Genomic DNA, 22909 nt, shown 5'->3' with positions numbered 1-22909 from the left:
ATGTTAAGCCAGCTACTGAGTTCCCCTGATTCCAGTCTTCCTTCTTGGTAACTTTTAATGGGAGCACAAGAAACTGCCTTGTACCCACAAGGTTGATTCGCCCAGCGATTTTCATCCACTGTGCCACAGCACATTGTGTGCCGTGGGAGTTTGGGGGAGGGTCATATATTCGTAGGGTCATAGGGGTATGTGTGCCCCTGGCCGACAATGCTCTGTGCCTTGGCAATTTTAGTGCCTTCTCACTCTGCCATGAGATGGAAAAGGTTGAAAATCGCTGACCTAGCTCATCTGCATTGACTAGCTGCAATTCTCCGGGGTTTCAAACAGGTGTATTTCCCAGCTTACTGGAGATGCCATTAATTGAATCATAGCATGTGCTCTTCTCCTGAGTAGTAGCCCCATTCCATTCCATTGGTCTAAGGAGGCGTGGATGCATTCTATGATAACCTGCCAACACAAAAAGGATGCAAGATAGCCTCAGTGTACTTGTCTTCAACACTATCATCACCCTTTCCACCGGACTTGGAAAGATCATGTAGGTATTGCTCCCCTTTAAAAAAAACAAAACATGAAGGAACCACAGATATGAGTGACTGGGGTTCAGGTAGGGAAGGCTTGAATCTACATTAGAGGAGATACATTCGGTTTCTTTCCAGGTCATCTGGAAGTGTTAGCCTCCCTTTGGCCTAATTATGTGTGAAATTCTGCACATATGTCTACAGGTTGCACTCCAGAATATGAAATGAAAAGCCATCATTGTATGTGACAAGATTAAATCTACTCCTTGTGCTTTACTGAAAACATTATCTTTCTTTTGGTGGGGAGCTTTGGATCATTTTCTTAACTTCTTAGCTGAAACAGTTGTTGTCTGAACATAACCTTATATAGACAATTACATTTTCCTCTCTTAGCATTGGCTATAGGAAGATGAATAAGATCAGAGTGTTTATAGTATGATTATATGTTTTGATACAGCTGTCTACATTTTCTCAAACAAATTTATATAGAAAGTAAATAATAATCAAAACTCTATTGTGTATGGTTACCCAAGCAACCTTTAGGGCACTGTGAGTTTTAGCTTCTCTTTAAAAAAATTGAAATGGGAATAGGAGGGATGTCTTCAGTGGTAATCTCCTAGCAGTGGTGTTGTCAGGGGTTGTGGCTCTTGGGGCAGTGATGTCGTGATGTCACGTAATGTCACAACGTTGCTTCCTGGTTCTCTCAGAGGAGGAGGAGGTGACTGCTTCTCAATCTGGCTAATGGGCCCCCCTTCCCCATGAGGCTTGAGAACCTCCAAAGGCAGAGGAAGGAGTGCAGTACTCAGACCGGGCGTGTGCACATGCTCCAGCCACTTCCTGAGTTAGAACATTTGCTGGAGCATGTGCACTCTAAAAATGGTGGCTGCCGCAATGCCTAAAAATAGCCAAAGCCAGTGCTGTGAGTGCACGTGCACTCCAGCCAATATTCTGACTTGAGAAGCTGCTGGAGTGTGTGCACTCTCACACTTCGCAACACCCTCTTCCAACCTGAAACCCAAGGGGGACCGCCCCCTTGCACCCCACTTGCTATGCCCCTGTCTCCCCCACATCTCCATTAGAAGCTTCCTTGTCATTGGCATCCACATATAATTGGCTCAGCACACCCCTAACAAGGCTTAAACATCAACATTGCCTGGCATTTGGTGACAGGACACTTGTAAATATATACATTGCTTATGATGAAATGATTCTCATGTCACTGAAATATCGATTTGAGATACCTGTCTGATATCTATGCACACAGGTCTCACATGGTCACAATGCTGTTCACAATGCTTCCTGTTCACAATGCTGATCCCCCCCCCAACTTAATATCCTGTGCAATTTGCTATCAACAGATTGAGATGAGATCACTTTCCAGCTGAGGTGCTTTCAGAATCAGAGAGAGATCTTTGGAATGCCTGATTATTGAACACATTCCTCTCCTGCTAGCAGGTATTGACTTGCTAGTAGTTGATTTATAAATTGGACTAAAATACAATAAAACAAATGCTAAATGAAAAAATAAAAAGAAATTAATAAAAATGAAAGCCACAAAAAGCGACCAGAATTGTGAGAGCAGCATGAAAACAAACATTAAGTGGCAATTAATCAACAGGGGAAGGCCAAATAAAACAAAGGTTTTCAGTCAGTGTTGGAATTGCAGTAGTGAAAGGCATAGAGCTTGCCTCTTGAGGAGAGGAGCCTGGGCACTACCACAGATAATGCCCTTTTATTGGTCCCCATGCTATGCACTTCTGTGGACACTGGGACATGTAAAAGAACTCTGTCCAATGGTCTAGGGCAGGGGTCTCTAAACTTTTTGGTTGAAGGGCTGCATCAAATATCTGGCACAGTGTCAAGGGCCAGGGAAAAAATTAAATATAAAATTTATATAAATACATTAGAGATGAAATTTAGATGAATGAATGGAATTTAGATGAATGAATGTGGTCAAATGTCCAGGATTTCTCCAAGCACCAGCACAGTCCAAAAGATAAAGCTCACACTTAAATGGATCCCCATTCCTCCACTCCTCAAGCACAACTCTGGTTGTGTTTAGTTAGCTGGGCCAGAGGCTCTCAGGGGATCAGAGGCTGGCCGCGGGCCGGATAGAGGCTTGCTGTGGGCCACATCTTGCCCCTGGGCAGGGGTATGAAGACCCCTGGCTAGGGGACAGGCAGTTTTGTGGAGTGCATTTACTCAACCTGTTGAATGCACATTGGACAAGCCCATTAGAGATTGCTGATCCCTGCTAGTTCACACAGCAGAGCTAGGGATTATCAGGGTTGGTGCAGGTCAGCTAAGGGATTGACAAGGGATCATTGCATAAAATACTACACCACTTTGACCTTCGCTTTTGGAGCCATCTCCAGAGTTCTTCACAGGACAGCATGATTATGACAGAAATATGACAGTTGTAACACCCCCCCCCCCCAGTTTATTGACAGTTGGTATAAAAGGTGACCCCAGACCAAATGATGCAATAGCAGATGCTTTTAGTCTACAGGGAAAGAGCTGTTTATTGTTTTTGTTTAACTTGCATAACTTTTAAACATCTGGCAGCACAATCCTAACAATGAGTTAGGCTGCCGCAAGTTCCTTGTGCCATCCTAGGAGGGTCGCAAACATGCCATAAAGCACATTTGTGCCTCCTCGGCAGCAGCCCATGCAAGTGCACGGAGGTGTGCTGGCACATGGAGGCTGAATCCTGCCTCCATGGTGGCTTGTGGAGCGAGTCTTGTGTTGGCCGAGCTCAGCTGACACAAGGCTCTGGGGTGGGCAGGGCGGAGACAGAAGGAGGCATTCTGGGGCAGAGGGAGGGTGGGTGGCTCAGGGCGGGCAAGGAGTGGGAGGCAGGGCTGGGATCTGGCCATTATACCGGTTCCCAACCCTCATTCCCGAGCAGCGCAGAGCGGCTTCAAGTTGCCCTGCTCTCCTTGGACTTGTGCCACCTTTTGCGCAAGTCCAAGGAGACCCATAGGGGCTGCAGTGGTTTACCCAGAGATAAGAGGAAGAGTTTCCCCTTACCTTTGGCTGAGCCACTTTGCAACCCTATCTCGTGCTGGATACAGTATAAGCCTCCTGACTTGCCTGTTCCAGTGCGAGATGGGATTGCGCCCTTAAACACACAGACCATCTCACTTCTTCCAGTGCTTCTGTGCATTAAAATGAGTCTGACTTTTGCCAATATGGTCAGTTTATTAGATTATGCGAAATAGTTCTCAGACACTTAAATGCTTTGCTTCTTAGAGCTTTTCAGCACCTTAACTGGAACTTCTTGTTTGTATTTACTATTTGAAATTGCTTTTCTCCTGTCTATGTGCCACATATCTCTGCGGGAACAGACCTGTGTGGTGATCAAACTCCTTAATCTTTTAGATAACAATTTTATAACAAAGTCCTTTCAGAAGCTTACTTAGAATTGCACTAGATCATGTATAGGATTCTTGTCTAATAATAAAGCAGTGGGAACGGTTTTATCTCTGGGCTTGTTGATCACTCCTGAGTAGAATAAAGAAATATCTGTTGCTAGGGAGCCACAGCACCAGAACCTAGCAACCGTAGTACTTGTCACAGGAACATGACGCAGCCATCAAAGACATTTGATATGCAGCACAAGTGAGAACTCTGTTAAGCTGTGCCAGGATGCAGGGAAATCCTAGTGGCCAGATAAAGTGTGGAACTGGGGTCTGGCTTAAATTTCATCCATCAAAACTGCAACGCTGAGTGAAGAGGCTAGAAGAGGGAGAGCTTGTTTGGTTGGAAGGAAACGTGTTTTTGACAGTCTAGTAGCAGGATGCTTTCACAGGGGATCTGAGCTCTGAGTCCTGGATTCTGGGAAAAGGCATGGGCAGGATATTCTGCTTGTAGGGAATAGGAAAAGGCCTTGAATTCTTTGAGCTCCCCTTTGGCTGATACAGAAAAAGGCATTAGAAAATCTGGTTGAACTATATGGGAAGTAGCTGGTTTTTTGAACAATACTGTTTGGACTTTTGATATTGAAGAGGAGGGCTTGGAGTATTCTAGAATTGCTTTGCATCCTTTTGGCTGGCTAGTGGAGTAAGGAGAAAAGGAGTAGGAAACGTAGTGTTCTTGTGGGGAAGCTGTGGTAGATAAGCTACAAAGAAGTGAGTTTCAGAGATGATATCTTCTGGGTTGACTTCCAGAGTATGGTTTAAAGTTGAGATTAAACACACTTCCCTTTTCCCCTGTCCTTATTGTCTTGTAGATTTCAAACTCAAGAATAGGAAAGGGAGAGACTGATGCTATTCCCAGTCTCTTAGTTGAAAGCTTCTAGTGTAATGGAATATGAATCCACCTGACAAAGCTGATGCAAGCTTTGCCTTTTGAGGCTCTTAATACTCCTGAGGATCTCATGTTTCCTGTGGAATGCTGATTTCAGATAGCTGCAACATCTTTAATAGAGTGAGCTAGCCTTAGTGCTGTTGTCTGCTTTAACTCCTGTCATGTTTTATAGAAATAATGATTTAGATCTATTGGCTTGGTTGATCTTATTGCCTGTGGTAGACGTTTAAAATTTTTTTAAATCTAGTAGATGTTTCCCACATGTTTCATTTCTATCTCATCGTTCAACTTTTATGGCTAACCTTCTAGCTCGATATATGAACACCTGAGTATTCAACCCTACTACCTGAGAAGTTTCAGGTTCAAAAATTTCAAGTGTTGGATCAAAGGCCTGACCTAGTATAAGTCAGCTTCACGTGTACATCTGCAAAAAATAAAATAAAATACTATAGTGGTTTCTTGAAATTGGCCCAAATTCAATCTCATGTGGTACAGAAGCAAAAGTTGGTGTTATGGGTTGAACCCTGTAACCTGTAAATGTGAGATAATTCATATGATTGTGCTCTTAATGTGTTTCTGCACTGAATAATCAGTTTTCTCTTCCCCCCCCTGACCTGTGTTCTTCCTCTTCTCCTCAGAACTTAATCACAGGTGAGACAGTTCCTTATCCAGATTGATCAGATTTGTCTAGCATGTCTCTTTTTATACTTTGAAAGCAGTTGTAGAGAAATGTAATTGAGAACAGGTAGAATGTCAAGGGCAAAATGCAAGATGATTTGGGGGGGAGAGAGAGGGAGAGATCTTTGCAGCATTTCACAAGAAAGTCAGTAATCAAAAGTACAGCTATCAGTTCAACCCACACCGAGAAGTGAGAGTTCCAAGTCCACAAATTATGTATGAATGATTATCAGCATAGTTAGAGTACAAAGCCTTTTCCAGTCCTTATCTCAAAAATCTAAGAACAGCCTCAAGATGTATGTCATTATCAGGCCTTTTGCCAGGTAGGTAGAAGGTAGCCCTGACAAAGGAACTCTGGGATTTACCAGGGACTCTCCCCCCCACCTCCAGCATTCATGGTTGATGGAGAGGACCATTCTACTTCTTTCTCACCCCCATCTCCCTCCCTCCAGCTGTTCTTTTTCTCTCATGCTTGGATTTTTGTATTGAAGCTGGAAGGAAAAACAAAACAGTTGCCTAAGAAAGATATGAGTTTCTCAGAGCATAGAGAGGAAACTTTTTATTTCAGCCCAAATGAGTGAAGCAAAACACAAGGAATGACATCCCAACTAGTGCTTCTGCTGTTGGAAGTACACTTCACTCACACTAGTCAGGATGCTACCCAATGGCTTTGTGATTATAATATGATTTCACAGCTTGTAAAGCTAAATAAAACATTTAAACAAGTATAAAGTGTGAGCTCAGAATCAAGACATCTATCATGATGTCCTTATTGGATGGATGAGAATCCTTTATCTCTTTTTCTGTTTTCCAAGCCTGTCACCAAGCCAGAGGTATGTTTTCACACACCTATCTCATGTGGCCCTTTGTGCCATTTCACACTACGGGAAAGATATATTCCAACTTTTTCCGTTCTTTGGCTGTGCAGCAGCTGCTGTAGTTTGCAGAGGAGAGTAAAATCTCTGCCAGTGCCCAGCAGTGTGTTTCTGCAACCTTTGGTTAGCCAAGGCTGTGCTTTTTGAGTTGTCTCCCATCCAAAGTTCCACACATGTTGACTGGCTTTAGTGGCTGGCCCTGCCTCTGCCCTTGAGCAGAGTCCTTTGCAAATTCACTCAGAAGTCAGTTTTGCTGTGTTCAATGGAGTCTACCTTGGTTTGCCTTGACTGGACAACATTATTCAGTGATTTGATGACAAAGGTGAGCCAACTTCTTTAGAGAATGGGTGAGTGGAGAGCCCTTCCACCACGTATACATATGTGGGCACAATCATAGGTTGCCCTTGGACTGGCAATGTTTGCACCTCCTTGAGAGTTGGCTAGGCTGCCCCGCAGAGGCTGAATACAGCCTCTGCACTGACGGAGGGACCAAGCCTTGCGTTGGCTGACCTCGGCTGACATAAGGCTCTGAGGTGGATGGGGAGGAGGCGGGAGGGAGGCATTCTGGGGTGGGGGGAAGCGGGCGAAGGGCTGTCCCGGGGGTAAGCAGGCAGGGAGTGGGAGGCGAGGCTAGGACCCGGCAGTTATGCCAGATCCCAACCCCCACTCCCCGAGCAGCACGGAGTGGCTTCAAGCCATTCCACTCTTCTTGGACTTGTGCCACCTCAGAAGGTGTCGCAAGTCTGAGGAAACCCATAGGGGCTGCAGTGGCTTACCCAGGGGTAAGGGAAAGGTTTCCCCTACCTTCGGCTGAGCCACTTTGCTGCCCTATCTTGTGCTGGATACAGGCAAGCCAAGATAGAATTGCGCTGTGTGTTTGTTTTTTTTAAACTTCTGGCTACTTCTCATGTGGAACTGAATCCTCCTCTCTTGGAAGCCAGAAGCTGTTTTCAGGACGTGTAAGGGACTGCAATGGGCAGGGAGACTAGAAAAATGTCATTGTATTCTTAACCCTTTGGATTCTAGCCAGAAGAAATGGAAGAAGCAGCAAAAGAAAGTGTGATCTAGCAATGCTTTTTTTGAACCCACTGACTGATTCTGACATATGTATATTGGGAATTCAAATTGAACTTTGGATCTCACTGAATGTGCATATTATGCCAACCCACAGCTTTACATACATATGCAATTCTTGCCAAGCACAACACACTGTTTACTTTAAGTTTTAAGATCTGCTTTCTTTAAAGTGTCACAAGGCACTGCACTGTTAAAGCAAAAAGTAGATGTTGTACCTTATCACTTCATCTGATTAAAATGTGCTTGAAGATTATCTATCCTGTGTTAGTGCCTAGTAACCTAATGCTGTCTTGGAGACATAAAACCTTCCCTCTCTTATTTTTTTTCATTCCCAAAGTTATTTGTTATGCATTTTTGCTAGGATTAGTATTACATTCCTTCAGTTGCATTTAGTAATGCCTGTGATTTCTTTTGTACTTTGTCACTAAAAAGTAAATCCTAACCTAACACCTAATCTGCTGCTCTGCTTTGGCTTCTTAGCATAATCACATTTTAAAAGATGTACTCTTCCTGGTTTGAGAAGTTCTTAAATAGCCAATTTCCCTATTTAGTGAGATCCGAATGTCTTGAAATTAATAAAGCTGAAGTTTGTTGTAGGCCACTGACATGACCTTATAGTCAGTTTTCTTCCTCTTCCAAATTTAGGTATAAGCATGATCTTGTTTCTGGTGCAGAAATTGCTACCTTAGCTTTCATTTTAAAGAGCAAAAATAGCCAGCCTTTATAGCTTAGTATATGTTTGGAAAAAGTTATAGTCTGCTATTAATTCAGTGTTGAAAGACATTTGCATGGAGATTTGACCTTTCCTTCTGTCTTTTGATCAAGTGCCCCCAAACCATAAAATCCACCTACTCCTTACATCTGTAACTTTTCCTTCCCTGTTCTTCAATTTCCTCCAAAGATTCAATTTCTGTGAAAACTCGTATATTTAGTTCAAGTGGAAAGGCTTTGTAGACTGAATTCCTAAAACTCCTTGTTGGGGATGATTATGAAAGTGGGGCAAGTGGTTTGCAGAATTTGAATTTCTTACTTGATACCCTTATGGCCATCAGGTGAAAAAATCAGTTTCACACTCTGATCCTAGCTGTGTTTATTTGGATATAAGGCCCATTTATATCAGTGGGATTCATTTCTGTGTACACATAGTTAGCATTGGGTTGCATGAACTTCAAACGGTGACATTCTCTCTTGAGTTCTATCACAAATATTCATGGTTAATTTTTGGTAAATTTTCATAATCTCTCTGCTTCATATTCCCTTATGGGAAAGCAACCACAAGTGTTCATAAAAATAAGTGTATAAATGTTTGAAGAACTTTGATAAACATGGAGTGCTCAATTTAGACTCAAAATGTCTTTCCCTTTATTCTCTTAAAAATTCACAGGTCTAACAGGGAAGATTATAAAAGCAGTAATGGATGGAGGATTTGAAATCTCAGCCTTGCAGATGGTACATTTTTATTCACGTTTTTTGTTCATTTTTATTTAAACTCTGAACAAAGTCCTGAATATAGGTGGTAGAGAACTCCAACCTACAGTAGTACCTCAATCCACTTCACTTGGAAAATTTTCAGTGGTTTCTTTTTTCCTCCCCTACTCAGCTCACTCAACAGCAATCCCAAATTCATTGGCTGCCTGTCAAACCTAACACAGTTTTTAAAGGAGTTGTAGTATTATCCCTTTTTTTGCTCTCTCCCCTTTGTCTCCCCCATCTTCTCTCTTCCAAAATAAAACAATCTCGAGCTTTTCAACTCCATTCCAAGCGCAGTTTCTTTCTGCTGTTTGTTGGTGGTATTAGTAGTTTTTGCATTCTTGTGAGCTGCCTTGAGCCCTATATTACCGAATAAAACATCAGATTAAAGACATGCAGCCATAGCATATGAACTTTTAGTCTCTAGTTCCTATCTGTATCAGCTTCTTTGGCATGACGTGCACTCCTAATAGCCTGGGAGGGACTAATTGAGAAATAATATGAAGTTATCTGGATTGTCTGTGTGTAGGAAAGTGCAAGTATAAAGCTTGAGGAGTGTGTTCTTGTTCATGCCATAATCATAGACCCATTTCTTCTTAATTCTTTCTTATATGCAGTTCTACATGGACCGTGCAAACGCGGAAGAATTCTATGCAATTTACAAGGGTGTTGTTGCGGAGTATTCGGTAAGTATAGAATGTGTTGAATTGTTCCTTTAAAAATAGATGGTCAAATTCCTTAAGGTCTTTCCTTTTGCAATCTCTTTGGGTTTTTTTTAAAATTTTATCCTAACTTGGCACATCTTAAATGTTTTTAGGTACAGTGGGCAAGTCATAAATCACAGAGAATGTAATTTCACTTGTTTGTATTGAATTTTGTCCAAAGCGCAAAGGTCAGCCTAGAAACAGCCTAGAAATTTTTGAACAGATCAAGTAAACTACACAAGTGATAATTATACTCAATATTTTGAAATGTGCAAAATATGTCTGTTTTTCAAAATTTTGATGGGAAATGCATTCTTAAATGTTGCTGTAGTGATAGACTGAGGACTGACTCTTATCCAACTTTCCAGCACTGATGTAGATGTTCACTTCATCCTGCAGTGAGAGGGCAATCACAGAAGCCTCCTCAAGGTAAGGGAATGTTTGTTCCCTTAATTGCAACTGCATTGTTGCTGGAAAGTTGGTTAGGCAGGTATGTCAGTGTCAGTGAGTAAGGTGGAGAAGGAGTTGAGAAACTTGCAAGAGGATGATGACCCCAGGCAAGACTTCGACATTTTGGAAAAAGAGAACTTTATACTGAAATGTAGTTTCAGTGGCATCCATTCATCACATGCTTTCAGCCTGAATGTACTTGATTTCTTGGGTTTCTAACCTAGTTTTGCACATGTGAAGGAAGACAAAGGGCAATAGTGATCAGCTCTCTACTTCACTTCAGTGGCGTACCTGGGGGTCCCGGCCCCTGGGGCAACCCCCAGTTTTCCACCCCCCCTGCCTTCCACCGCTTTTCTGCCCCCTCACCCATGACCCGTTGTCACCGCAATGACTTCCATGCGGCTACCTCCTCCGTTCCCCCTTTGGCCTTTCTGAGGCCTCTCTGAGGAAGCAAGAGGACAGGGGCGCCCAGGCTAGAGCGTGAGCGCTGACGCTCTAGGCCGCCCTCTCACTTCTGGAGATGTCTCCGAGGAAGCAAGAGGGCAGGGGCACCCTTGCCAGAGCGTCAGCACTGACTCTCTAGGATGCCCTCTCACCCCCGGAGGCCTCTCCGGAGGCAGCGAGAGGGTGGGACACCCGGGCCACTCCTGTCACGCTGATGCACTAGAGCGCCCCTTCCCTCTCCTCCTATAAAAGGAGGTTGGGGTGGTGGCCCAGTCCGGTGCTGAACCTCTACCAGAGAGGCAGCTTCTTACTGCCTCTCCAGTAGCACTCCTGGGCGCCCCTCCTCTGTCGGGAGGAGGCTTTTCTTAAAGGGACAGAAGCTGGCAGAGCTGCTGACTTCTCTTCTTTTAAAGAAAAAAGCGGGCGGGCAGTTAGCGGAGGGGGAGGCTTGAGGTGACACCTCTGGAGGGTTCGCAACTGGGGGATTTGCCCCATTTGCCCCCTCCAGGTATGCCAGTGCTTCACCTCTTTTACTGGGTAAACTGAAATTGGACTGGGGAAAAGCAGTTTTCATCACTCAAAACCCAGACAGAACAAGACCACCTTGTGAAAACTGCCCTCTCAAGTTAACAAAGAGCCTCAAAATCTGAGATGGAGGGGTCCCTTAAAATCAGCTATTGGACTGTCTGGTGGATGTGGCAATCTATTCCTTCCCAGTGAATGGAGACCAGGCAGGTAGATAAGAAAAGTAAAACTGAAAAAAAGTGGAAGGGGGGATGCCCTGGAGAAAAACTAGGCACTAATCAATTAGCAAAGGGAAAAAAAGATAGGTTGGCAAGAGTGTTAAAATGCAAGTGGAAAATAACAATGTTCATCATTTGTCTCCTGTGATTGCAGTTCATGAAACTGTATTGGAACTTGGAGAGTTTTCCTGGGTCCTTTATTAGGTGTGAAAGAAGTCTAGGTATGATGTCAAAGCTGAAGAAAGCAGATCAGTTCCAGATTGTATGAAAAGAGAAAGATAATGCATGCATTTCATAAGGAATTTCTCTATTGGTATTAATAGAACTACCTTGAAAAACATAGCCTGCATAGCTGTCAGAAATTACATAGATTTCCTTAGAAAGCAAGCAGTGTAAAGGGATATACAATATTTACAGTTACTTTAAAATCTGCTATATTTTTCCTTTTAACAGGAGATGGTTGTAGAACTCTGCTCAGGACCTTGTATAGCTCTAGAGATTAGACAAATAGATCCTGAAAAACCATTCAGAGATCTCTGTGGGCCTTCTGATCCTGTAAGTAACATTCATGAGAAGTTTACATGTGGGCTAAATAGAGGTGATGTGACGAACTTGAGACTGCCTTACTTTTGAAGTAGCACATTTTTTTTAATCATAGGGATGACAAAACATAGGGATGTAAACTTTGAACACCCCTTCCCCCCCCCCCGCACTGTTTTCTTTCTCTAAATTTTCCCCCCATTGAAATTCCTTGTCCTGTGATCAGGGAGCAGTACTCGTGGATAGAATATACCATAGGTTTAGAGATACAGATAGGATATAGGAACCTGTATTTTCTGCCCTCCATGACTGAGACCACTGTCAACATGCAGAAATAGATTGAGCCAATCTAATCAAGCACCTCATTCATGAGACAAAAAGGTGGGATAACGTCCTTGAATAAAAGTAGAAATGTACTTTAGATTGGGCATTATTTCAGTGCTGCTGTTCCAGTCATACTTGGAGAGCCCCTCCCAACTGGAATTCAGCTTCCCCTCATCATTTAGGTTTGTAGCCTTGGAGTGTGTATAGTATTGTGAATGTGTAAATATTCTATTCATTCCATACTCACTCCTCTGAGAAGGAGCTCTGACTGTGATGTTAAACTGAGCATCCTTTTTACACATATCTGCAGCATGAATCCGAGACTCAGGTTTAGATGCTGGTGCTGTACTGTTGCTTTTGTGTTTCTTGACAATTCAATGTTAACATGATTACATACCAGAAATTTTGTTAAGTCAAGATGGTCCCATTGAGTAAGATGATTAAATTTAAACTCTCTGTTAATTTTCAGTTCAGGAGAATGCATCTGTCCTATCCAAAACAATAAAGATGTTGCAACAGAAGGGTTCAAATTGACTTTTGAGTTCTAGTACTAACTTGTTTGAAGGAGTTGGTCGTACATATGAAAGCTAACATCTTTTATGCATGGCTTGCTCTTAATTATATGCTTTTATAATACACTTAGACAAATGTTCCAAAGTACATAAGACATTTAATTAAGGCGCAAAATGGATTTCTTTAGGGAAGGGAGATTTCTAAGTTGCCACTACAGAAGGTAGTAGTGGTAGTGCCACTAAGATGCCACTACAGAAAAGGACTTGTTTCTTGTAGCCCCCTACCAAACTTCATGTGGTGGAGAAATATGGCCTTGGTTGTTGCACAGAATGGACAGTATGTGTGTGTGATAGTGGTGGTGGTTATATACTGAAGAAGGCAGTCCTAAAGGTACCCAAGGCCCTAGCCATGTGGGGCTTAAGGTAACCAGTACCTTAAACTGTGTTGCCTAGAATTATGGTATAAAACTGAGTTTAAAAAATAGTTATACATACCGTAGTACCAGTATATAACCATACACAGCAGTGGTTCTCAACCTTTTAGCAGCAGGACCCACTTTATAGAATGAGAATCTGTCAGGACCCAACAGAAGTGATGTAATGACCAGAAGTTGCATCATCAAGCAGGAAAATTTTTTCATAATCCTAGGCTGCAATCCTACCCACACTTAACCAGGAGTAAGTCCCATTTACTATCATTGTCAAAAACATAGTAGCCTGTTAAAAGTACGTCTGTCACATTTCTCCAAATGCAGTCATATATCATGGTTAGCATCAAATATTAAAAATAAAATATAAAAATAAATGGGAACTCGCCTGAAATTGGCTCATGCCCACCTGGTAAATCCCAACCCACAGTATAGAAAAGCAGTTAACGATAATAAGAAAAAGGAGCATTTGTGTGTTACTGAATATCCCAAAAGTTTCAATTATAATGATTTTCTTACCTCAGGCTGTCATAGTACCCTGTCCCCAGAACAAGTTTTTCAAAATTCCAACTATAAATGCCTCTTTGGAAACTGAATTTGAAAAATACTCTTTTCAGATTTCCTGCTTATGTGGATATTGAGGCAGCACGCATCCTGCGCTGCAAAAAGGCAGCTAGGTTTCAACATTTATCCTTTTTTCTGTTGTGAGCATAGATGGCTGACTCTGCAGCCATGACCCTTCCCTGGCCTCTTTTCCATTTAATACTAAATCCAAGTGTTCCTGGAGTGCTGTTTAAACTAACTTTAATCCATCATGCCCCAATCTATGCCACGCAGCATTAGTTTCTCAAAGGGCAACACTTTAGAATGTTTGCCACTTTCTACTGTACCACAGGTGTCTACTATGCAGTTCATACTGAGCTGCAGTTCCACTGTGAAGACTTTTGTGAAAGATCCACTTGCTCTTTTTCTTGCTGCTGCTGCTGGCATGGCTGAACTGACAGGCTGTACTTCATTCTTGTTCCCTAAGTCAGCAGAGACTAGACAAACCATGATGGCAATAGCAAGGTATACAAGGTGTACTCTTTTACGCATGCTTTCTTGGCTTTTGAGTATCTGAGAGAGGAGAAATATTGATCAGATAATGAACGAGAAGCAAAGTTGTCAGCATTCCTTTTTAAAAAATGCAAGAGTGGACACTTTAAGAAGTGCTGCTCTAATATACGGATCACTTTTAAGGGATAATTTTGCAGATTGATTGTGTTGCAACCTATCCCTTTGATAATTGGGTTAGCAGCAGTTGCTCGGTTGTGGCATATTTCAGTAATCAAGTTCACTTTGACCATTACCCTGACTTATAGTTCCAATTCAGGCAGAACATGGGCATATATCCATTCAGCAGGGTTTGAATGCTCATGCGATGTAGTGGGATGTTCTTACTCTGCAAAGATCTTTCTAAAGAGAAAATAACACAAACAAAACCTAAGAGCCTAATAATCACATGGGCATGGGTTACAGGGAATGTAATTATCCTTCACAATGCAACCGTTGCGAATATTACAGAACCCAGAACCTGTGACCTTAACACAGCAGTTCTCAAACTCTTATGTAGAGTTGAGCTGTTCTGAGTGTTTGCGGGAGCAGGGGGATGGTGGCAATGTGATCAGAATGATCACACCACCAGTGGGGACCTGGTTTTTACTCACCCCTGGCTGCTGTGGTGTCTGGTGGTGCAGGGAGCCCATGGAGTCCTCTGCAGGGCTCCCTACGCCTCAAAATGTTGAAGAAATGTGATTGCGACTTACTTCTGGTTCACACCCCGGTACGCCACAGCAGGGGGTGTGTGTGAAAATCTGGCTAACCTGTTTAAAAACCAAGCTGCTGGGACTCCAGTTGTGATACGATTGTTCCAATCATGTCAGTGCCATCCCTCCACTCCTTATATGGGCAAAGGCAGAGCTTCTCAGGCTGGTCCCTGTCCCAAACTGTGGTGTCCCAGTTTGAGAACCTCTGCTAACTCATGCTGATTTCATGAAAATGTAAGAACTATCCTAACTAGAAGGAAAATTCTGTTAAACCAGGGACCTTGAACCCCTGTCTGGCTGAGGTGAAATAGTGACAAGAGTTACCTGAACCAGCTGCATCCCAGAGATTATTGGGGTACCCATATCTCTCATTAAAAATAGTTAAAACTGCACACAAGCAAAGAACTTTGCTGGACCGTACTTATTTGTAGCTAGAAACTGAATCTGAGGCTTTGTAGCATGTCAAGCTTGTCAGCGCATCTTCACTATACTTAACTATATGCTTTTAATTGGTCTCGGTTTATACTCTATCATTTCCATATGTATAGCACTACTGATGTGTCACTCAGACAGCAGTAAAGTCACAGAAAATCCAGAACTGAGAATCCTACATCTCTCTTTCAATTGAGTTCATTTGGAAAATGTAAACTCAGATTGATGTAAGCAAGGGTTTTCTGGGCCACAGTGAAGACAAGCAATGTTTGTATACTATGTTAATTGGTTCCCAAGCTTCCTCTAAGGAGCTCAGAGCAATGTGTATCACAATATGATGTAGCTTAGCTACACCCATGAAGATATCCATAGTGTACTGGAAGGGAGAAAAGAAGCTGAACCTGGGAGACCTCAGTGAGGTTTGAGTCTGGCCCTGCCCCTTTAGACTCAACCTTTGCGTCTTAATTGTGGCCTTCAGCAGGAGACTTTTTGTAACTCGATTTGACTTGAGTTAGAATCTTTTCAGTAAACTAGTTCGACGTGGCTCCTCAGAAAAAACAGAGCTGCTGGCGGGGTGTGTGTGGGGGGGAATTCTGATTTAACACTCCCCATCCCATCTGTAAACAAAAACTCTACTGTTCTTAGAGTGAGTGCAGTAGTGCAGAAAGCGCTGATAGGTTTGTTGCTGGGGTTCAGAAGGAACCAGTCTACCTCCATTCACATCAAAACTTCCAATTCCACCCTCAGAAGGAGAGCCAAGCAGCATGCCTACAGATGGACCAACAGGGAGGGAGAGAGAAGGTGTTCTAGCTTGGCAAGGTGGTAGGAGACAGCAGCATGAACGAGGGGACAGAAGCATCAGGCGAGCATGCTGCCTTGACTTCTAACAAGCTGACTTCCCTCAAATGAGAAGCCTGGTTAGAAGGGGGTTGAAAGGGAAGGTGAAAAGAGTCCAATCTCTCCAGGGTGCATGGAGGCCGCTTAAAACTACAGTAACAGAGGCCCAGCGGAAGTGTATACTGCAAAGGAAGAAGGGCTCGACCAGGAGGGTGCCCTTATGGCTAATGGGCCAAGTTAGAGAGGCCGTAAAGGGCAAGGAAGCTTCCTTCCATAAATGGAAGTCTTGCTGTAATGAGGAGAATAAAAAGGAACATAAACTGTGGCAAAAGAAATGTAAGAAGTTGTTACGGGAGGCCAAGAGAGACTATGAGGAACACATGGCCAGCAACATTAAGGGGAATAATAAAATCTTCTTCAAATATGTTAGAAGCAGGAAACCCACCAGAGAAGCGGTTGGCCCTATGAATGGTGAGGGAGGGAAGGGAGATAAAAGGAGACTTAGAGATGGCAGAGAAATTAAATGAGTTCTTTTCATCTGTCTTCACGACAGAAGACCTCAGGCAGATACCGCTGCCCGTACAGCCCCTCCTGACCAAGGAATTAAATCAGATAGAGGTTAAAAGAGAAGATGTTTCAGACCTCATTGATAAATTAAAGATCAATAAGTCACCAGGCCCTGATGGCATCCACCCTAGAGTTATTAAGGAATTGAAGAATGAAGTTGCTGTTCTCTTGACTAAAATATGCAACTTGTCCCTCAAAATGGCCACGGTGCCAGAGGATTGGAGGATAGCAAATGTCATGCCAATTTTTAAAAAGGGGAGGAGGGGGGCCCTGGGAAACTATAGGCTGGTCGGCCTAACGTCTATACCGGGTAAGATGGTGGAATGCCTCATTAAAGATAGAATCTCAAAACACATAGACGAACAAATCTTGCTGAAAGAGAATCAGCATAGCTTCTGTAAGGGTAAGTCTTGCTTCATGAACCTTATAGAATTCTTTGAAAAGATCAACAGGCATGTGGATACGTATATCTGGACTTTCAGAAGGTGTTCGACACGGTCCCTCATCAAAGGCTACTGAAAAAACTCCACAGTCAGGGAATTAGAGGGCAGGTCCTCTCATGGATTGAGAACTGGTTGAAGACTAGGAAACAAAGAGTTGGTGTCAATGGGCAATTTTCACAATGGAGAGAGGTGAAAAGCGGTGTGCCCCAAGGATCTGTCCTGGGACCGGTGCTTTTCAACCTCTTCATAAATGACCTGGAGACAGGGTTGAGCAGTGAGGTTGCAAAGTTTGCGGACGACACCAAACATTTCCAAGTGGTGAAGACCAGAAGTGATTGTGAGGAGCTCCAGAAGGATCTCTCCAGACTGGCAGAATGGGCAGCAAAATGGCAGATGCGCTTCAATGTCAGTAAGTGTAAAGTCATGCACATTGGGGCAAAAAATCAAAACTTTAGATATAGGCTGATGGGTTCTGAGCTGTCTGTGACAGATCAGGAGAGAGATCTTGGGGTGGTGGTGGACAGGTCGATGAAAGTGTCGACCCAATGTGCGGCAGCAGTGAAGAAGGCGAATTCTGTGCTTGGAATCATTAGGACAATTATTGAGAACAAAATGGCTAATATTATAATACCGTTGTACAAATTGATGGTAAGGCCACACCTGGAGTATTGTGTCCAGTTCTGGTTGCCACATCTCAAAAAAGACATAGTGGAAATGGAAAAGGTGCAAAAGAGAGCGACTAAGATGATTACTGGGCTGGGGCACCTCCCTTATGAGGAAAGGCTACGGCGTTTGGGCCTCTTCAGCCTAGAAAAGAGGCACCTGAGGGGGGACATGATTGAGACATACAAAATTATGCAGGGGATGGACAGAGTGGATAGAGAGATGCTCTTTACACCCTCACATAACACCAGAACAAGGGGACATCCACTAAAATTGAGTGTTGGGAGAGTTAGAACAGACAAAAGAAAATATTTCTTTAGTCATCATGTAATTGGTCTGTGGAACTCCTTGCCACAGGATGTGGTGATGGCATCTGGCCTGGACGCCTTTAAAATGGGATTGGACAAGTTTCTGGAGAAAAATCCATTACGGATTACAAGCCATGATGTGTATGTGCAACCTCCTGATTTTAGAAATGGGCTATGTCAGAATGCCAGATGCACGGGAGGGCACCAGGATGCAGGTCTCTTGTTATGTGGTGTGCTCCCTGGGGCATTTGGTGGGCCGCTGTGAGATACAGGAAGCTGGACTAGATGGGCCTATGGCCTGATCCAGTGGGGCTGTTCTTATGTTCTTATGCTCTTGTGTTGCCTGCAGGAGCCAGGAGGCTTGTGACCCATTCTGTCTGAGTCTCACTGCTGTCAATGGGGCTTCCTCCCAGGTGACTGTGGAGGAGGATACGAGGACTATGCATTCATTGTTTTCAAGAAATTCCCCAGTCACTTTTGGTCTCAAAACACACATAACTCGAGTTCACACAAGTCAGGGAAAACGTGTTTTGAGACTCGAGGCAGAGTCTTTCAAGTTGAGTCGCCTGTCCCTGGAAGAAAGCAACTTATACCTTGTGGTTTAGAATGTGGCTGTTTGCAGTTAATGTGCAGATAAGCACATAAGCAGATAAGCAATAAATAGAAAGAAGGAATAGGTTGGTTTTTTTTTTATATAATGCTTTATTTATTTATTACAGATACAGGTAAGGAAAATTGGATAGACTTAGGGCTAGGACTACACAGGTTACACACGAGGGTGGTGGCCATCGATTACAACAAACATTAATCCAAACGAAATTAATAATCAGTACAAAAATTATCATATTCTTTAACCCAACTGGTTAATATTTTAACATTCCATATTTTTCCTCTAACCTTATCTATCCCATCATAAAAAAAACACTTCAAACTTTTACTTATACACTTTTCTTACCACTAAACTAGTCTCTAAAATAAAATCTTTCTTATCTGATTCTTTATTTCTAATATGACATCTAAAAAAGAAGTCTCCGATTACCATGGTATTACCTCCTTCAATATCTCTTATAACATGTTATACATCATTTTCCATAACTATCCAATCAAAAAAGGCTTCAAATTTTTACTTATAGACTCTTCTTACCACTAAACTAACCTCTAAAATACAATCTCTTATCTGATTCTTAATTTCTAATATCACATCTAAAAACAAATATCTCCAATTACAATAATATTATACTTCGCTTATCCACCACATATTTATTAACCCAAAATACAGGTTTAATATTTTCTCCAAAATAAATTGACATCTATAATTTATTTTATTTACCTTCTTTTTTATAAAATAACCCTTTTATTTGTCTTAATACCACTATATTTTACACAATACTTATATTCCAAAATTGCAGTTCCATCTAATTTATTTCATATATTTACCACTTTAATTTTCACAATACTTATATTCCAAATTCCCTTTTTCATCCACTTTAGTTTAATCTAATTAATAAAATATTTATCTTAATACCACTTAATTTCCACAATATTTATATTTCAAATTTTCATTTACATCTATTTTAATTTAATATGTTTAAAAAAAAATTCTATTTATTATTCAACCATTTCGCCCTTCTTCTTATTGTTTACTTTGTACTCTATCTTATTGGTGTTCCCTCTTAGTCCTCCTACTGGTTCTTCCACTTCTTCTTTTTCTTCTTTTTCTTCTTAAGTCCCCCCCCCTCTGTTTTTCTTTCTTCTTTTTCATTCTGTTATTCTTGAATTCAATCCATAAATTCTTCCTCTTCTTGAGACAGCTTGCTCTCTGAACATTTCGTCTTTTTTCTTCCTTAAGATTCCCAGTTATTATAACAATTGCTTCTTCCATCTTGTGTCCCATTTCAAAATACTCCACTTCTTTAACTTCACCTGACATCTGATCCATTCTTTTTTCTTCTCTATTGTTTATAATCTGTTCCCACGAGTTTACAAGGGAGGAGCTTATTTGCCCAATTTGTTCAGAGAGTTCTCTGACTTGTTGCTCCATTTCTCTTCTAAAATCCATCAGAAAGTCCACCAACAAGGCCTGGCTTTCATGATCATCTTTTAGATTTTCAAAAGCCATTTTTATCAACACCAACTCGAGCCACTTCCTGCAGGGCTACTTTCTAATTTTGTATCCAGGGCTACTTTCCAAATTTTTATATCCAAAAAAAGTCAATCAAATCCACAGTCAAATTAGGTTAGTATGCCTTTAAATGACCAAAAGAAAGAAAAATAATTCAAGCCTCTTGCTGAGAAACCGAAACCAGCAGTGTCCAGGCTTAAATAAAGGCTTTTTGCTGGGAAAATGAAGGTAGACTTTATTTCCTTCGTTGAAGATTACTTATTTATTTCTCTTCGGTACATACCATTAAAATATATATATATAATCTTGTACTTACTCCAGCAGGGGAAATACCAATTCACCTATTCCCCCCCTGGGTGGCTAATGGCCAGCGTGAATAATCTTGAATTATCTCCTCCTCCTCCAGACTTCTTACTTACAGTTCTCAGTAAAACTTTTTAACGAGCCAAGTTCACTCACTCTTAATAGCTTTTTTCGCTGCAATGTTGTTGTATCTAGGCCGTGGGAGGACGGGTTTTCAGCTCTCCGAGCTTCTCAAAGATGTCGCCCGGGATAGATATGCTTCAGCACAGAGCAAAACAGAGAGAAATCCTTGAAATTGCCTGTTTCTAAGGACCCCCCGTTCAAGCTCTCAGCTCTTTGTACCGTCTTCCTGGCACCGAAGCGTGCCTTAGTTGTTTAGGCACATGAAAACATATCTATTTCGCAGTCTCTTTGGGAACCCCCAAAGTTCACTGCAACTTTGCTGAAAGTTAGCTCCGCCCCCCGGAATAGGTTGGTTTTTAATATAATTGAGAACTAAGGAGATGTGTCTGTTTTCATTGTCATTTGTCATTGATTGTTTGAGGCAAGATGTGGGCTGTGGGTTGTAAATTACCTAAATGAGGAGTACTTCCTTGTAGTTGCAACAAGACTGCGCCAATGTAAATGTAAGAACTGCATTTCAGCAGTCTACAGATCACTGTCCCAGTCCTGCTTTTCATCGGTTTCTGGGAAGGCAGCATCGCCCCTCTCCCTGAAGGGCCTGTTGCAAAGCTGAGGCCCTGCTTGCTCTCCAACAGGATAAGGAGTCTGGAATAAGGGTCTAAAAAGCCCTCTAGGAGTTTTGGAGAACAGCAAGAATGTCCATGTTTTATCTTACAGGGTTGTTGCAGTGACGGGCTTGGGGGTGGGCTCCATGTCTGTGGGCCCTATGGGGGGTGGCACCCCCATGCCTGCCATGACACCACCTCCTCCCACATACCACCGCTGCTGCCTCCGCCCACCCTCTGGAGCTGTTCCAGGGGACAGGCGAAGCCCAATGCGTCCTTCCCCCTTGGCTCTCTAAAAGTTGTCTGAGGCTTCTGGAATGCTTTTGGAGCTCCAAGGGGAAGGTTGTGCAAGGCTCTGTGCGACCAATAAGTATGTACAGGCCGGCATGTTTGGGGGGGGGGAGCAGCATGTTGTGGACCTGGCCCTGGACGGTACAGGGGCCGGGTCTATAGCTGGGTTGTTGCAAGTGTGCTGAATCAATGTGAAGCATTTGACAACAAAATATGCAGCATTGTTGACAAAGTGCACAAATCATACAGGAGAGACACAACTATGTTCACAATAGTACAAATACATGGCTTCTTTTTAGTTCTTTGTGCAGTTCTCTGAGCAGCAAAGAATTAATATAGCTTCACTAACTGCTACAGTGAAACAAATAGAGCATATTTAATGGCAGATTAGTTTTTCCCTAGTTATTTATGATTACAAATAATTCTGTGGCTCTTCCCATAGCTAAGGCTGCAGTCCTGTAGACATTCTTTCTTGGGAGTAAACTCAGTTGAGCACAATGGCACTTGCATCTGAGTAGACAAGCATAGAATTGCACCGTAAGTCAAGCAAAGGGAGAGAAAACAGATTTTCATTCAATGACAGACCATTATCGGCCAGAGTAGAAAACAGATCAATGAGAGGCTGCAATTAGTATGTCATGCTGTCTGTGGATGTCTCTAGTGGAAAGGACATGATTGAATTGTTTTAAATGTTATTTAGGGTCAAACATCTGATTCTAGCTTTTCATGTTTTTAAAATATAATACAAGCTGTTGCAGCTAATGGAAAGTCTGCCTGACAATTTCACAAGATACTGCTGATGCACTGCCAAGCCTGTATTTGCAGCCATAAGGAGTAAGAAACCTGATTTTTAAACTATGAATACTAAGATTCTCAAGTTCTAAAAATCTGCATTCAATGCCACACTTCACGCTTTTCCTGTGCTTGCATGAACTTGCAGTATATGTACAGCCCGGTGATAATGCGCCATAGCTGTTTCCTCACTGCTTCATGACTGCTTGCAGGCCCGATATACTGTCCTGTTGCCTTTATCCTCCAGAGGCATATGTAAGTTTTCCAGAGCTCAGTCTGTATATGTCTTATCACAACAAGGAAAACCTTTTAAAAGGATTTTTTTTGAGGATTTGTTTGTTCAACAAAATGGTCTGTATTTTTTTTTTAATTTCCTCTTGTGCTCTTGGTGCGTCTGCAAAGATATTATGGGGCTAGGTGTGCTGTCATGAGTTACATACATCCTGCATTTACATTTGGGGACATTCTGTTGTATCTGCTACAGAAGTATGCATCTAACTTAATTTCTAGTTTGAGATGCTGATTTTTTATTTTTTTTTTACTTTTC

At 42.3% G+C, this 22909-nt stretch overlaps 1 protein-coding gene across 1 annotated transcript in view; it reads left to right on the top strand.

The window, feature by feature from the left end:
* LOC136647778 (nucleoside diphosphate kinase homolog 7-like) overlaps positions 1-22909 on the top strand; it is a 105346-nt gene that overhangs the window by 51610 nt on the left and 30827 nt on the right. The window contains exons 8-10 of the mRNA XM_066623543.1: positions 8841-8905; positions 9544-9612; positions 11721-11822. Coding sequence (XP_066479640.1) covers positions 8841-8905; positions 9544-9612; positions 11721-11822 — 236 coding nt within the window. The remainder of the gene's footprint in view (positions 1-8840; positions 8906-9543; positions 9613-11720; positions 11823-22909) is intronic.

The sequence above is a fragment of the Tiliqua scincoides genome, chromosome 4 (assembly GCF_035046505.1).
Source record: "Tiliqua scincoides isolate rTilSci1 chromosome 4, rTilSci1.hap2, whole genome shotgun sequence".
NCBI classification, from domain to species: Eukaryota; Metazoa; Chordata; class Lepidosauria; order Squamata; family Scincidae; genus Tiliqua; species Tiliqua scincoides.
The sequence above is the reverse complement of the archived record's forward strand: the minus strand, read 5'-3'. Positions and strand labels throughout refer to the sequence as shown.